Source organism: Vanellus vanellus (assembly GCF_965231255.1).
Source record: "Vanellus vanellus genome assembly, chromosome: Z".
NCBI lineage: Eukaryota > Metazoa > Chordata > Aves > Charadriiformes > Charadriidae > Vanellus > Vanellus vanellus.
The window spans coordinates 12,215,712-12,232,750 of NC_138908.1; the positions used below are offsets into that span (position 1 = coordinate 12,215,712).

A 17,039-nucleotide genomic window follows, 5' to 3' on the forward strand; every position below is an offset into this window, starting at 1 on the left:
TGAACAACGAAACATCAATGCATTCAAATGTAAATTAAACACAAGGCAAATCAAGAAATAACATAAAAAAACAACTTAAAGTATAACACAAAGCCTCAGTATTCACTCATAGGTTAAAGGCAGTCATGTAACAAGAAAAAACTTCTTCCCTTAGCTGAAACATTTTAAAAGGTCCACCTTCTTCAAAGAAGGCAATAGAATATGCATTGTAACAGGCAAAAACCCTGTACCTCTTGTCAATATTCAAACACAAAAGATATTTAAGAAGTTTTAATTCAAATATTAGCAATAAAAAAATCTCACATATTCTTAGGATGCTAAGTAGTCATTTTATCCCCATTTCCACGCTGTCATACAACAAAGGCATTTACTAATGCATAAAGCTTCTTGTAAATTGCCTTTGTTGTATAGTTTTCATGTATTAATGCACTGAGAATAACTTGTTAGGCTTTGTGCGTTTTGTTTGTTTTGAAGGAGACCTGCAATACTCTGTCCCCGAGGCGGTATCCATTCAGGCTGGCTATTGCCATAGCTGCCTCATCATAGTTTGTCATAGTCACAAATCCAAACCCTTTGCACTTGTTGGTGTTAAAGTCACGAATGACCTTCACGTTGGTTACTGCTCCGAAGGGTCCAAACATTTGCCAGAGGATACTCTCATCAGCATCAGGGGCCAAGTTGTACACAAAAATGCACCATCCAGTTCCTGCATGTCCAGGGATATTAATTCCAGCCAAACTGGTCATTCCATCAATGGTCATTGGAGGAAACCTACTGAAGAACACGGAAAAGAGAATCATAAAGTAGCTGTTTGCAGAAAATCCCAGCAATGACGTTTCAAAATAAAAAAGAAAATTATAAAGGGCTTTTCACAGCATGAACATGTTTGCCAGGCTAACAGGTAACACCACAATTTTTTTTTCCCCCAACTACACAAATACAACATACAATACTATACACAAGTAGGGGGAACAGTGCTAGGTCTGTCTGAAATAAAGTAACATAGAAAAAGAAAACAAAAGCATGCTATAAAGCCAGTGAGGATTAAAAGTCATTTGAAACTGAATTCCATGGAGCTTCTACAAAAAGTTTGTCTCTTTCATGCACAGGGCACCAAAACGAACCATTTCACCTGAAGTCTCAACGTGCAAAAATCCAACATAAGTCTTACTGAAAAAATAAGAGTACGCAAAATACTTAACAATAATTTGGTTATTATTAACCTCATAGTCCTTTATTACCTCTTTACTCCATAAGCCATGTTGAGCAGATTGTCCAGCCTGCAAAACATTTAGCAAAGTGTTCAGTCTTCAGACTTTTCCACCCTTTAATCTTAAGGAAACTCGGTGTATTACTGCCACATTCCTTGCACTGTACAGAACCTCATGCAAAGTTGAAGTATCACCACTGAAAGAGCTGTGGCACCTTATTACACCCGATACAGTTAGGGAAGACAAAATAGATGTTCTTGTGTAGCATCCACAACCATTAACAGTTCAGAAAGTGCACCACTACCACAAGTTTAGCCTAAGTCAAATACTGTTAGCATAAAGTTACAGTCAGTGACCACCTCAGTGCAATTTTCAAGATTACTAACTTGCTTTGGATGAAGAATTTACTGAGGCTTTTGACAGTCTGCTGACATGAATACCCAGACAGATGCAGGATTTTGGAGCAGTAACAAACGTTAGCACATGAACTGCAAAAAAGATTTTTCTTTTTTGTACTCTTTTCCAGTGTAAAGCAATTTTAGAATACACACACTAGACTGTAAGCTTTCTCCATGTATTTCTTCCTCCACCTTCCCCCCAAACTGCCAGTATGTAACCACAATTCTAAACACTTTGGAACTACTTAGCCAATACTCAGAACATGCAGTGCCTACCAATCCTACTAATCTTATTCCTCAAGTCCCTTGAAGTGGTTCTCTAAGAAAATTTCTGCCCTAAAGCAGCTCTGGTTTCTTCCTGGCAAAGCTCCTACATGTGCGTGTCTTCAGGATTCCACAAAGTATGTGCTTAGGTAAAAGAGGTACATTTAACTTTGTTTTCAGCTTACAGCTACCTCATAGACATGTATCTTATTGTGATTTCTCTCCAGTTATGAGCTACAGGGTTTAAGAACATTACTGGAATACAGAACCTAAACTCAAGTGCTGCAGTAGTATAACTACACTTGTGCACAAAAAACTTGATGAAAAAAATATTTGGTCTTGTTTGCAGCTAAGTAAAGGTCTCAAACTACAGAGCATTATGATTGTGCAGTGAGGGGAGTTTGCAGGATATACTGACAAAGAAGCAAGCCACTGAACCCCCAAAAGGAGCAGAAAAGAGGAAATTAAAACATGCCTGTCTACTATCACAGAATTGTCTAGGTTAGAAAAGACCTTTAAGATCATTGAGTCCAACTGTTAATCTAACACTGCCAAGTCCGCCACTAAATCATGTCCCTATGTACCACATCTACCTGTCTTTTAAATACCTCCAGGGATGGTGAGTCAATCACTTCTCTGGGCAGCCAGTTCTCATGGTTGGCCACCCTTTCAGTAGAATTTTTTCTTAATATCCAATCTACACCTCCCCTGGGACAACTTGAGGCCATTTCCTCTTGTCCTGTCACCTGTTATTAGTGAGAATAGACTGACCCCCACCTCGCTACAACCTCCTGACAGATAGTTGTAGCGAACGATAAGGTCTCCCCTCAGCCTTCTCTTCTCCAGGCTGAACAACCCCAGTTCCCTCACTTGTGCTCCAGACGCTTCACCAGTTTTGTTGCCCATCTCTGGCAAGTCTATCTATCAGTAAGTCTATCAGTAGACTTAGTGTGGATGACAGAGGTCTACTATCATTAACATTTAGGGGTGGAGAGGAAGGTGAAGAGTTCCAGGAACACCACCACTTGCAAGTCCTTGCTGTAGAGCAGTTGGCTGAGGACTTCATACAGTAACGGTATCACTGTAACAGTTCTCATCAGTTACCTGGACGACTTAAAAGTGTTCTGGAAAAATTTCAGGGGTATTCACTAGACAATTTTTAAAGATGCTTTAAGTTACACATCCTACAGAAACTGAGAAACAATTATATATAGCTGCTTTTTAAAGTCCAGCTCAAGATTTTTCTTAGTAAGAAAAAAAGAAACATTGTAGTGATCCTATTGTTCTTCACTACTAAAGTTTATTCTGATTCTGTTTTCAGGTCTCTGTCAACTTTTAACAAGAGACAGGGAAACTGCATCAGGTAATCCTGTCTGAAACATCAACAGCTAGGATTTCTTGCATGTGAAAGTCATGAAAGATCTGAAGCATCAGTGCAATCTGAACTACACAGTCAGCAACAGATCTGGAATGCTGCTACAACAGCAGAGCAAAGACCTAAAAAAAAAAAAAAAACAAACAAAACAAAACAAAAAAACACACAAACCAAGAAGAGACAGATTTCCCTTCAGAGTTATAAAAATTAAAAATTTGGCAGGGCTGTCTCTTTTAGAAAAGAAACAGAAGCCTGAAGGTCTTCCCCAAAAAATTACAAAAAAAATTAATTCTGTCTGCAACTCCAGTTTACCTTTGACCAGTCAGTTCAACCCTATTCCTCCTTCCACACTTATAAAAGTAAGAAAGATTATACTCTTCCTCCTATTCACTACAGACTTGGTACCTACTCAGCGTATTTTGTTACCATTACACTTTTAAGTGGAGCAAATCAGAATCTCTTATGGTTGTTTCAGGCATCACTTTACACTGAGTATCTCGGAAAAAAAACAGACAACTTTCCAGTGAAATTTAAATGGGCATTCATAAAAATATACTTCCTTTCTAAACAAAATTAAATCACAAGCAATCAAGTAAAATTTTGAAGGTTCAAAGCCTAATGTTGCAGGACAGGGCTAGTCTATTGAAATCACTTTACTGCAAAGAACTTTAGGTCCTATCCAAAGGAAAAACTCCAAAAGTTGGGGAATTTTTACAAATTGTGATAGATCTACCTGGAGTATCAGTTAAACACAGATGCTATCCCAGCCAGCATCAGAGTAATACCGAACACAGCCAAGTATCTGGGAACAAGTGCACTCGGAAGAACTCAATGAGTCAGCAGGCCAGCCTTGCCAAAATATGTTGAATGCTCTAACACAGGCTGTTACAACAGCTCCCTCATGATCTCATTTCATATAATGCACCTGGGTCCATCCTGCGAATGGAACTTCTGCCCCTATGCTCTGCCTATGGATGAATGGCAAGCCTACTTTTATTCAATATTCAGCACACTGTTTAAAGTAACCTTTTTATTCCCTAAGAAATGGTAAGAAGAAACCATCAAATAGCAAATAAAATTGGTTATATGTTCCCTTAGGGCAGAAAACCTGCTCTAGTGCTGACCTTCACACCTGTGAGACACTTGCAGCACATTAGGCTGAAAAGCTGAAGAAAAGAATTCAGAATTTCTGCCAGAAGTGCAGTCCATGAACTCTGGATGTTCGGCCTAAAAGCAAGGGTGGCCAACGCAGAGCTTTTGAAGTTTTGTATATTCTCTTTGAAGCAAACTGCCAGCTGATTTTATTTTTTGAAAAATAAAATAGAAGCTGAGTATATTACTGTTTAACACATTCCAGTCACATAGCCCAGGGGCAGAGGGTGGGAAGAAATGATCAAAATCACTGAAAAAAACCCGAGGTACTCATGAATGTAGACAATACAATATTTGTTTCACTTTGTTCTCACCATCTGTCCTTTTCAATACACTAAATATCACAGGGAACTGTATGGCTGTAGTTTCAACACGGTGGGAACACACAGCCACAAAAAACACATGCAAAAAGTATTTGAATAATCTTCATTACAGAAGTTTGTAGTAAGCGAAGACAAAGTGTGGCATGCAGGATTTAGACAACTGACTAGGAAAAAAACTAAAAGCCAGAACGGGGAGGAAAGATAGGGGGTGGGGAAGAGGAGGCTGGCTGTGGCATGCCATATGACTAAGAAGAAAATTGAACTGCCTAGGTCAATGTTAACTGAATCAACTTGCACATTAATCAACGATAATCTAGGAAATTAAAAATAACCTTTGAAAACAGGGTTTTTAGTGACTGTGTAGAAGAAAAATAAGTCATCTCTGTTTAAGTAGGTTTATTAGATACTGAAATGCTATCAATAGGACAGAATGTATTTTTGCTTTTAGCTGTATTGTAAGCTGAAGTTCAACATTTTCCTGTGCTTCTTTCATGCACAGAAATCAGACAAGCAAGGATGGGAAAGAGTGGAGGGAAACAAACAGGTCCATGGGAACGTGGTTTCCAGCACAGTTGCACACAAGTATGTATTTGACTTACCTAAACCGTTGAGCCTGCTGAGCTAGAGGTGCCGGATACCTTCTGTTTGGAGAATGGTACAGCTGGGAAAGGATGGCCTGATTGGTTTTTTGGCTTGGATTGTTAGCAAACTTTACAGTGATGGGCTCTGTGGCACTTGGAGGTTTCTGGCCATTCAAGCCCTTGATAGCTTCCTCTGCCTCAATTCGCTTGTCAAACCGGATAAACCCAACGCCCCTTGATACCCCTAGACAGGATGAAGAAAGAATTAATTCACAGACTCTGGAATATTAGATACTAACATTTGATTTTCATAGCCAATTGCTATGTTAATGGCCAACTGCTGTGAACACATAATTTTGAGCTTATTAGAACTGAGCTTTTGCTCAAAGGCTTTTCTACTGTAATTTTTTTTTTTTTTTTAATTTAACTAATATAAGATACATTGTGTAGAAAGCTTGGAAGGTTGAGGGAAAACACGGTGGACAAAACTTAAACATAGTGAGCCAAAGTGTAATTCTGAAACAAAGCAATTCAGGGTTAGGGTGGAGTTGAATCCAGAACCAGCTGCACTGTAACCTGTGTTCAGTTCACGCTACTCTGCGGTATCTAAAAATCACAGAAATTCTGTAAATAGCTTAGTCATCTGCTCCCCTAGCAGCAAGAAATGGCTTATGCTCTCCTGCAGCGTCCCTTGAAGTTTCCTTTGAAGCAATTATGCTGAGAGGACAATGAAAGGAGTGCAGGTTCTAGATTGCAGTAATGGTAATTATGGGCCTCTTAACAGTCCATAGTTACCTCTAAGTAAGAGATTCCATTTCAGCATACCATCATACTTTTGTAGGTGTTATTTTTTGAAGGAAACTTTTCTTGGGCAATAGATTTTTCCTTGGTATAGAAAAGTCAAACACAACACGCAAGGGGATCAGCAAGTGTTTATGGAAGGTCTTAACACCACATCTCAAAAATTTATACTGTGGCTTAAATATAAACACACTGAAGTATCAATACTTGAACCAAAAGCTACTACAGCCAACACTACTTAGTTGCATACTTTGGTGTAATATTCCTAAATCCATTTAAAGGCCCCTCGTATTTTGGTTCATGAATAAACACACAAGTTAGACACTTGCCTGTCCTCACTTGAGGAAGACATTAATGACAAGAAAGGTATTCTGTTTATAAACAATGACAATGCAAACCATCAAAGTGACAGTAAGCAGGCAGAAGAAATCTTTAAAGAGGTGAGCGTCACAGCTTCAACTGTGCATTTTCATCTGTCAGTTTGTGTCACAACCTTATTATTCATACCATTTTGAGCCTACCTCTTCCAAATTATTAAGAAGGAGGAGGGAAGAAAGCTTAAACCTGAACAACAGTCTATGCCAGAGATCTACTGTGCACATACTAGGATTTATGAGTACCGAGAATTGCAGTACACATTTAGAAGTTTAATTACATTTACTTATTTGGTACATTTGTCAAATCCCACCACTTCTATGCATGAATATACAGGAACACACTGAAACAGCTATTTATTGCGCAAAGACGGGAAATTTGACCTGCAAATCTACTGCTTCTACAAGTGACTGTTTGGCCTTTAGCTTTCCTTTCCCTGTCTCTCTACAGTCTCACCAACTCAGACTATTAAAACACTCTAAGTATTATGCGCCAATATGGAGATTTCTGTTAACATAATGGAACAGCAAAGTAGCGCATACAAGATCCTTTATAGGTCAGCCAAGTGTCAAACACTGGCATGCACAATCCTTTCAAAGTAAGACCATTTGAAAACTTTATGACCTCCTACAGCTGAAAGCTTTTTGTCACCCACGATGACATGTGGCTTTGAAGAGTTACAACTATAAAAAAATCCAAGCAACCTTATTATTCAGGGAATAATTACGTGAGTAAATTAATTCTTCTGCCTCACATCCCTAGTTTTTTGGAAAGATGAGAATTTTGAGAGCCACACTCCTTTGTATTTCACTTTGCACACTGAATACTTCTGTCATGGCATTTCACTTGATTGCTTATTTCTGGAACAGGCCTGCTGGAAGCAGGTGAGGCAAATTATAAAAGCTGCCAAGTTATACAAGCAGCAAATTATAAAGATCAGCCATTTGTGCCAGCAAAAACACATGCACTACTGTCCAAGTCCGAAGAGTTACTACAGAGTGTCACTGACACTCACTCGCTGGTTAAGACACATACTGTAACACCACAACTAACCTGGCTAGAGCTTAGTTCTTCAGGGCACTGCTAAGCATAAAACTTATCTGCTCCTGAGGAACTCAAAGTTCACGTTCTTCAGTGTGCCCAAAGTTAATGAGGCAACCTTGAAAACAGTCTTAACAGCAATTACCAGTCTGGGTCTTTTGTAATCCTAGCCTCAGAGAACCAGCTGTGCATTTCTGCATAAAATTTTATTTTTATAAAAAAAGTGTTTAATAGCATTTCATAAAGCACATAGGGACTATTTTCACACAGCAGCTTGGAAAGGAAGATTATAGCAGCTGTAAATTTATTACAAGCCATGAAACAGGCTTCAAACCTGCACCTTCAGGGTGGAAATGACTCAAGCTGGCTCAGTACGCTCCACAATCTATTTTTGTCCATGCATATTTATGAACAATTCCAGCAGAAAATTGCATTTTCTGGCGTACATACACCTTTCATACATTCTACAGACAAGACTATTGTACTGAAAGGTGAGATTATTTCTTAAACTGTCAGTCCAAAAATGAGAGGAAGTGCAAAACTGCCTACTTACCAGTGACTTGGTCAACCAAAATACGGGAAGTAATAATGCGTCCATATTGGGAAAAGAGCTGTTCCAATTCTTTCTGGGTCATTGTTTTTGGAAGTCCACTAACATACAAATTTGCATCTCTGATAGAAGCTGAACTTGGTCGCGCATAGGAAACCTTAAAAAAAGAAAGTACGAAAACTAGGAATCAAACACTTTAAAAACAGCTGAAATAAGACAGTGTCTTTTGTTCTGTGACACTCAAGTCTTTTTAAGGGCAGCTGGAAAAGTTACCTTGCTAATTCAGTTAAGTGGTTTGGTTTTTTTTTTTTTTGGTGTTGGCTTCTGTAAAAACACCGAAGGAATGCAACATAGACCACACAGCAGAGGCTGACTGCATGAACTCATATATAATTTAAGGAGTACTTTCAAATAAAGGAGGAAAGCTAGGTATACACTCCAGCAAGCGTTGGTGGAGAAGTGTTCTCAGTTAGCTTACTATAAGATTAAGAAAACAAATTTAAGAAAATGCAAAAATGCTTTCCTTCTAATTATCATTAAAAAGCATCAAAAAATTAGAGGAATAAAGATTTCACTTTGATACCCAGGTCAAAAACACAGAAAGACAGTCCAAAGCACTTAGAGGTTTGCAAGAGTTTTCCAAGTGCTGTGCCCTATGTATGTGTGTTCAGCTTGCTATCAAATGACACACATTCATGAGGTCAAGATAAACTCTGCTACGTCACTTTTATAGGCCTAAGAATAAATGGCAAAAGTAGGAATGCAAATTCAGCAGCTTGCCAATTTCTGCAGCATGTAGGTCTTACAACCAAATGACTAGTAATACTGAGCTTCTCAGGTCCTTTTGGATAGAAGTTTTTACCTGCTGCCTCAAAGTGTCAGTCAAACATATTTTAAGATCATCAATTAGATTCTTCAACCCTTAGACACATGCTACAAAAACAGCATGTTGAGGAGTTCAGTATCTCCCACTGAAGTCTGTACAAGTAGTTTATCCTTTATTACAGGAAAGATTAGAACAGAACATCCATGCTTGTGGAACAGGACAAGACAAAATATTTTATTTGGGGTTTTCACCATACAAAGTGTAAAAGTAAAAAGGAACCTCAAAAAGTGGTTACATTTATCTCCTTTCCTTCCCTCCCCGCGATGGAGGATCAGCCAACTCTGGGCAGCTGGAACTTAACTCTAAATACATCTTTTGCCTAATCCTTTGACATTTCTTTTCAAACCCTCCCTCTGTCTTATTTCCATGCAGATCAGCAGACTCTTAAGACTCCTGTGGAAGTAAAACAAAAGAGGCAATTGAATTAGAGCACTCTGAAGACTAAACAAGCAGTACCCTGAACATTGCTGTGACCCTTCAACATTCTACCCAGAGGTTTTGTGCAAGGTATCTTCCAAAGCTGGCTGAACAGGGCTGACATACAAAACCTGTACCTGTCCAAGACAACACACTATCCACCATAGAGCCCTGCCAGCCACAGTGCCTTGCTCTTTTAACGTGAGAGCCACACTGGAGCTGAAGACCTGTGTCTGAAGCACTTGTCTTCTGATCTCCTACCCAGGGAGCTGGGAATAACCTCAGTCTTTTCTACTAATTTACTTTTTTTTTGTGAATATGTGCAAATTTAATCATAATAGAAAAGCTCACAGTGTCCAGTTTTACAGCAGGAATGACAGAATTACCCAGTTTCCATACAGTTTGTTTCAATTCCAACAAAGCGGCACTGAAGAATACTTTATTTTCCACTGGAGCTGATCCCACTGAACTAAAGACTACTTAGTCCACTTTCTTCTACATGCCCCCTCACTTTTTTATAGTATTAAAAACATGCATTAGGAAACTGTCCACAGAAGAGCTCGTGAAAATTACCACCATCAAGGTGCCAGGTAGAAAGCCACAGATCCTTTATTTAGCAAAAATGGATTCAATGTCTATGATGCTAAATGTAAGAAAACAACCAACCAAAAAAAGACCTCACCAGATACTAAAACATATTCCTGACATCTGATCATGGCAGGAATCTGCAATGTGACTCTGGACAAATCTTTCCACCTCAGCTTCTCATGGCTTCTACATTCCAGTCACATACACTGACAATGGGTATTTTCCAGTAAGTTAATAGTTCTCTTTATCTTTAAACTGCTTTGAGATCTCTTATGATTTTTCAAGATACAGTGTGAACAGAAAGTAGTAGAGTTCATTTTGTAGACTAGTTGGGAATTGATAGATTAGATTTTCTGGTTCAACTTGATTCTTGCAGTTTAAAAAAGTCAACACAGGATTGTTCCTAGAAGGCAAATCAACTACTAGCTAGAGTCAGATTCACACAACTGGAGTGTTCAGGACTTCAGTGCCTGTAACCTGCCACAGGAAGTAGGAAGTCTCTCTAGTTACCAGAGTTGTAGTAGTAAAAATGTGATTATGGCCATTTCGCAGCATCGTAAGTAATTTATCCATATACTATGTGGCACCACTTTAAATTACAACAATAATGGTATCTTGTAAACCACTGGAAAAAACCCACACCAGATGAAAGATGTCACAAGGACAGCAGTCACGTTCCTGCATGTGACAGAATACTTGATTCCCAAGAGCCTTTCACAAGGTAGATGAGAAATTTAACTGGTCCCTCAGGAAAAGCAAATACATAATTCTGATTTCTTAAAACTTGCTAGAGTAGATTCAATACTCAAGTCCAAATCTCATCAGAAATATTAGCTCTTTCAGAGGAAGAAAGGAAAGGAGAGATGCTACTGTTCTATCATTTTGTTGTTTAATTAACCATGCCTTTTCTTTAGATCAGCATTTGCAAAGTCAAGGACAATGAGCACCAGTGGAACTACAGAAATAAGTCTTGCAAAAGTGAGACAACGAGAAGAGGAATCAGACTTCTGACCTAGCTGGATCAAGTGACTGATTTTGCCAGTTCTGTGCTGAAGAATTTAACACCAGAGTTTTGGAAAAACAATTTCTTTTCTTGAAGTGGTAAACTGCTACCATTATATGGCTGTACAGCCAAAGCCCAATACTTCCAAGTTGTGTTTGAAACCAAATCCTTTTTTTATTCTGTATATCTAACCCTCACACTACCTACACCCGTATTTTGAAAGAACAGTTTCTAGATCTTGAGTAATTTTCCTACCCTTCTACAGGCAAAAGCATACACCTATGATATTCACAGGTGCACAGAGAGTCTGAGAGGTAAGCTGCACCAGAGATAGGGAAAAGAGAGTAAAGCTTGCCTGCATTCAGCCAAAGAAGCAGCAAGAACAATGATGGCTATGCAAGAGGTAGAAAAATACAACAGCTAAGGAATGAAAGAACTTGCCCTACTTGCCTACTTAGCATGAGCTTCTTTAAAAAAAATAAAGTTCTGTGCCACACTTGCCAGGATGACCTTAAGGGGACCCAAGGCCAGAGAATGGAGACAGACTGCCTGGGGGACAGAACAAGACAAAATCCTGAATTATCAAAAACAAGCAGTTCTGAACAGCTAAGTAAAAGTTTCATTTTAAAAAGAACCTTTCCACCCTCCCCAAATTTAACTCTACATGGTAGGAGGGCACAGTAAAATCCATTTTGTAACTGAAGACAATGAACTGTTATTAAGTTTGACACCAATGGAAGCAGGTGAGGACAGACACCGCTTATCAACCAGATGTATAGCTGCATGCATCACTGACATCTTAATTTTATCTGTCACTTTTTAATTCTCTGTGGAATTGAGATACACTGAAAACTGTTCTATCAAGTCCTAGTTAAGCTGTCAGACACAAGCTTTTCTTTCTATACACACTGGGTCAGGTCCTCTGGAGAGGAGTCAGAATTCCTGGTAGTGACCATCAACTAAAGAAGGAAGAAAAACAGTGACTTACCTTTATCCTTAACAAGAAAGCAATGCAACTCTGTGTCAAACAACATTTCATTGAGAAACTCAAAAAAAACCCCATGGTTTGCTAAAGATTAAGGAGGTATTGTGGACTTTATGTTAACTTTGAACTCAAATAAATACCTGTTACTAAGCTGTTTTCTAAGCGTGCATGCTCACAAGCACTCAGACCAGAGGTTGCAGAATGTAAGCCTCACAAATTCCTTTCAAACAGGATAAAAGAAGTTTGTATGAATAGAAGACACCAAAGGCCTACCAAAACCCCTAAGCCATAGTTTACAGTGATACTATTTTCCCAGTCTTCAAACTATCTAGACTTTGCTCTAAAAGTAATTCTATAGATGTCAATAGATTAAATAGCTCCATTTTCCAAGCAATCTAGTGCAGTAATTGGACTTTCCCTCCAGCTGCCCACTAACTGTCAAAGTCATCCTGGTTTGACACATTGGATACCATAAAACTGAGGAAGTACAATGTAAGCAGAAACAAGAGAGTTATGTTATTTATGAAGAGGGAAGGAAACACACATAAAAAGAAAAAAAAAACACCTTAAATCAAATAAGTGACCTGTGAGGCAATGCTTGATACCTAAAACTTCTTTCCCTCCTGGTCAGTGATGCTAAGGTAGGCTAGAAGAAAATAATGCACAAGGTCTGTCTGATCTGCAGTTCAAGTTCAGTCATTCTGAGAGTGAAATTAAACTTCTTCCTTCTTACACACACATCACACTGATGGACCTCCCTGGTGAATACCACAGGTGTGGATACCATAGTTCTTACAAAGCAACCTGCCAGAACAGCTTTATAGGTCTGGAAACCACATTGATGTCCCTGCTTAGCATCTCCAGTGACTGAAGGATCACCTCCAAGCCAAAGGTCCATCCTAGCAAGCAGAAAAACAAGCAAAGGTGAGTGAGGACCTGCTTGGATTAACAAGGGATTAAACTCCAACATAAAAATAATGTGTATAGGATGTGAAAGCAGGAATATATAAATGGTGTCCAATCACGCACTGATGAGGTTAGGAAAGCTGAAGCCCACCAGGATTTGAATTTGGTGAGACATCTGAAGGGCCATTTAAAAAAAAAAAAAAAAAAAAAAAAAAGATCTGTACAAATATATTTGCAGCAAAAGGAAGACTGCTGAATAGGGCAGGGAAACTGCTGACCAGGGACACTGAAAAGGACATGATAATTAGTACTTTCCTTGCACCAGTCTTTACCAGTGCAACTGGCCTTCAGGCCCATAAGACAGTAGAAAGTTGGGAACAAGGAATACTTACCCTTAGCGGAGGATCACGCTGAGAAATACTTAAACTGCACAGACGAGAGTCCATGGGGCCTGAAAAGGTTGCACCCACAAGTGCTGAGGGAGCTGATGAATATCAGTGCAAGGCAACTCTTGGTTGTCTTTGAAGGGTCATGGAGAAGAGGGGAGGTTTCTGAAGAGTGGGAGGAAGCAAGTATCACCCATCTTAAAGAGTGGCAAGAAACTCTCCTGCTCTCTAAGCAACTACAGGTCAGTCAATCTCAACTCATTTCCTGGTATGGTGATTGAGCAACTAATCGTGAAAATCTCCTCCAGTCACATGAATGACAAGAAGGTGACTGGAAGTAATCAGCATGGATTTATAAAGGGCAAATCATGTCTGACCAACCTAACAGTCTTCCACAATGACATGAAAATGCCTTGGTGGACAAGGAGAGAACAGCAGATGTTGTTTATGTCAACTTTAGTAAGACTTGACACTCACTCCCACAATATCCACACAAAGTATACATTAAGTACACCTGTGTGTACTTCAGCACATACTAAATAAGCATTAAGTACAGTGGCCTTATAAGTATTAAGGACAGCAACACAGACTGAAAACTGGTTGAATTGCCACGCCCAATGGGTTGTGGTCAGAGGCATGAAGTCCAGTTGGAGGCTAGTCACTGGCCTCCATCAATACCGGATCCAATATTGGTTAACATCTTCACTAGTGAGCTGGGTGATGGGGCAGAGCGTACCCTACGAAACGTCACAGATGAAACTTCACAAATGATACAAAACTTGGGTAAGTGGCTGACAGGCCAGAGAGTTGTGCTACCATCCAGAGGGACCTCAACAGACAGGAAAACTGGGCAAACAGGAACATCAAAGAAGTTCAAGAACAGGAAAAGCAGAGACCTACCCCTAGGGAGGAATAACTCCATGTACCAGTACATTCTGGGAGTCACTGGCTGAAAACCATCTTGGCAGAAAACCTTGAGTCCTGGCAGATGCCAAGATGATCATAAGCCAGTAGAACATACCCTTGCAACAAAGATGGCTAACAGCCACCTGAGCTGCACGAGTAGAAGCATCACCAGCAAGTCAAGAGAGGTGATCCTTCTCACCATTGATGAGACACTTCTGGGGGCCTGTCTCCAACTCTGGGCTCCCCAATAAAAGACAGATATTTACAACTAGAGTGAGTCCAGTAAAAGGCCACAAGAGTGATTAAAGGACTGGAGCATCTCAGCAGGGTTTGCTCAATCTGGAAAAAAGGCAGCTCAGCAGGATCTTAGCCATAAAAACGTGATGAATGGAGTAAAGAATATGAAGCCAGACTCTGTAGTATCAAGTGACAAGAGGCAATGGACACAAACTGAAACACAGAAGAGTTCATTTAGAAATTCCATATAGATTTAATTCCATAAAAAAACAGCTTTTCATGGTAAAAGATGGTCCAGCATTGGAAGAAGTTACCCAGATTGTAGTCTAACCCTTGAGATGTGCAAAACCCAACTGGACACAGGCCTGTGAACCTGCTCTGAGCAGGGGCTTGGACTAGAGGCCTCCAGAGGCGACTCCAACGTCAGCCATTCTGCAGCCAGCTGCAACAACACATAACAAATCTTAAGGAAATTCTTTGAAATAGAGTTCTACCTAGATTCTGGACATGATTTCAATCAAGTGAAGGTAACAAAACCAAGACAGAGGATTTGACTCAGCTTTTTGTATAAAACCAGTAATACAGTCATTTCCCCCTTGTTCCTTCCAAGAGGAATTCAAGAGAGACACTGTCTTCCAAAGGGGAATTCACACTCCTGGACACGTGCTGTCACATATCAAGGATATAAACTCACTCTGAGCCCCTCAGTACAGGGGAAAAAACAAAAAAACAAAAACAAAAAACTGTTTGCTAACTTACTGCAAGTTTGCCTTACGCTACAGAACTGGTATCTGTTTCCTCCTGGAAACTCTGCTAAGACACAAGGAAAAAGAGGAGGTGATGGGTAGCAGCCAACATGGCTTCACCAAGGGCAAGTCATGACTGACAAATCTGGTGGCCTTCTATGAGGGGTTTACAGCAGTAGTGGACAAGGGAAGAGCAACTGATGTCATCTACCTGGACTTGCAAAGTATTTGATACTGTCCCATACCATATCCTGGTCTCTAAATTGGAGAGACATGGATTTGACAAACGGACCACTCACTGAATAAGGAACTGGCTGGATGGTCACACTCAGAGTTGCGGTCAATGGCTCGATGTCCAAGTGGAGACCAGTGACGAGTGGCGTTCCTCAGGGGTCGGTACTGGGACCTGTACTGTTCAACGTCTTTGTCGGCAACATGGACAGCAGGGTTGAGGGCACCCTCAGCAAGTCTGCTGATGATACCAAGCTGTTTGGCAAGGCAGCACTGGAGGGGAGGGATGCCATCCAGAGGGACCTGGACAGGCTGGAGAGGTGAGGCCATGCCAACCTCATACAGTTCAACAAGGCCAAGTGCAAGGTCCTACATCTGGGTCGGGGCAATCCCAAGCACAAATACAGGCTCGGCGGAGAATGGATTGAGAGCAGCTCTGAGGAGGACTTGGATGTGCTGATTGACAAGAAGCTCAACATGAGCCAGCAACGTGCAGTCACAGCCCAGAAGTGTGGCTAGCAGGTCAAGGGAGGTGATTCTTCCCCTCTACTCTGCTCTTGTGAGACCCCACCTGGAATACTGTGTCCAGCTCTGGCTTTAAACTGGAAGAGGGGAGATTTAGAATAGATATTAGGAAGAAGTTTTTCACTATGAGGGTGGTGAGGCACTGGAACAGGTTGCCCAGAGAAGTTGCAGATTTCCCATCCCTGGAGGTGTTCAAGGCCAGTTTGGATGGGGCTTTGAGCAACCTGGTCTAGTGGGAGGAGTCCCTGCCTAAGGCAGGGGGGTTGGAACTCGATCTTCAAGGTCCCTTCCAACATAAACAATTCTTTAATTCTATATAAAACAGTATCTGCAAACCTCCTCTCACTTTTCCTCTGTCAAGCGAGTACGAGCTTTCAGAGTGACAGTTGATCCAGTGATGGTTATTGCCCATGCCCAAGCCAGTAATGCTATTTGGAATGGAGTTTGACATAGCAGTCAAGGCCTATACTGCATGCAATTTAAAGAAAACAGGCAAGTGAAAGCAATAAGCTCTAACCGGTAAATATTACCATTATAAGATCAGTTTCAGCATCATTCCCTTTAAGTTCTTGAAGTGTGTTTAAAAGGTATTTTTCACATCTAAAAACATATGCCAATCAGACTACTTTACATGGGAAGTATCCCAGTGACTACTCCTGTATCCTGACTGATGTATACTGGAATCTGGGCAGATTAGTCATAGGAATATAACATACAAACCAAAATCAGTACTTCATTACCAATACCCAAACACTATCTCTAGTGAATCTTGCCAAGCACTAGTCTGGCCAGGCAAGAAATCAAAGAAACACAGAACTTAAGAAACCCAGTGTAATTGAAGTTTGACCTTCTTTGGCAAAACATTACCAGTGATCCGTGATTATTCCAAGTCAGCTTCACTAAAGACAAACAAGGACACCACAAAATGTTATGAAGATAAGGGAGCTAATTCCCATGCAAAAGAAGCTTGGCTGGAGTATGGGATATACAGTTTCTATTCATTATTGATGTCCAAGTGCAGCTATTTCACTTGTGATACAGATTTAAAGCAGAGAATCTCCAGATTCATCTCCCTACCTGTATCCTGTCAGTTAGTTTGTTCAGTGATTACTTGCCGATAGTTCTAGATTCATCCTCTTCAAACAATATACA

At 40.2% G+C, this 17,039-nt stretch overlaps 1 protein-coding gene across 6 annotated transcripts in view; it reads right to left on the bottom strand.

The window, feature by feature from the left end:
- Nucleotides 1-435: 435 nt before the first annotated feature.
- The window catches only part of ELAVL2 (ELAV like RNA binding protein 2), a gene marked incomplete at its 5' end in the record, with an annotated part of 60,390 nt that continues 43,786 nt past the window's right edge, over nt 436-17,039 (bottom strand). For 2 of the 6 annotated variants that reach the window (XM_082497399.1, XM_082497395.1), the window contains 4 exons: nt 436-774; nt 1,242-1,280; nt 5,323-5,548; nt 8,075-8,228. In XM_082497399.1, coding sequence (XP_082353525.1) covers nt 444-774; nt 1,242-1,280; nt 5,323-5,548; nt 8,075-8,228 — 750 coding nt within the window. In that variant the 3' untranslated portion in view covers nt 436-443. The remainder of the gene's footprint in view (nt 775-1,241; nt 1,281-5,322; nt 5,549-8,074; nt 8,229-17,039) is intronic. The other 4 variants (XM_082497400.1, XM_082497396.1, XM_082497398.1 and 1 more) reach the window with 3 other exon arrangements.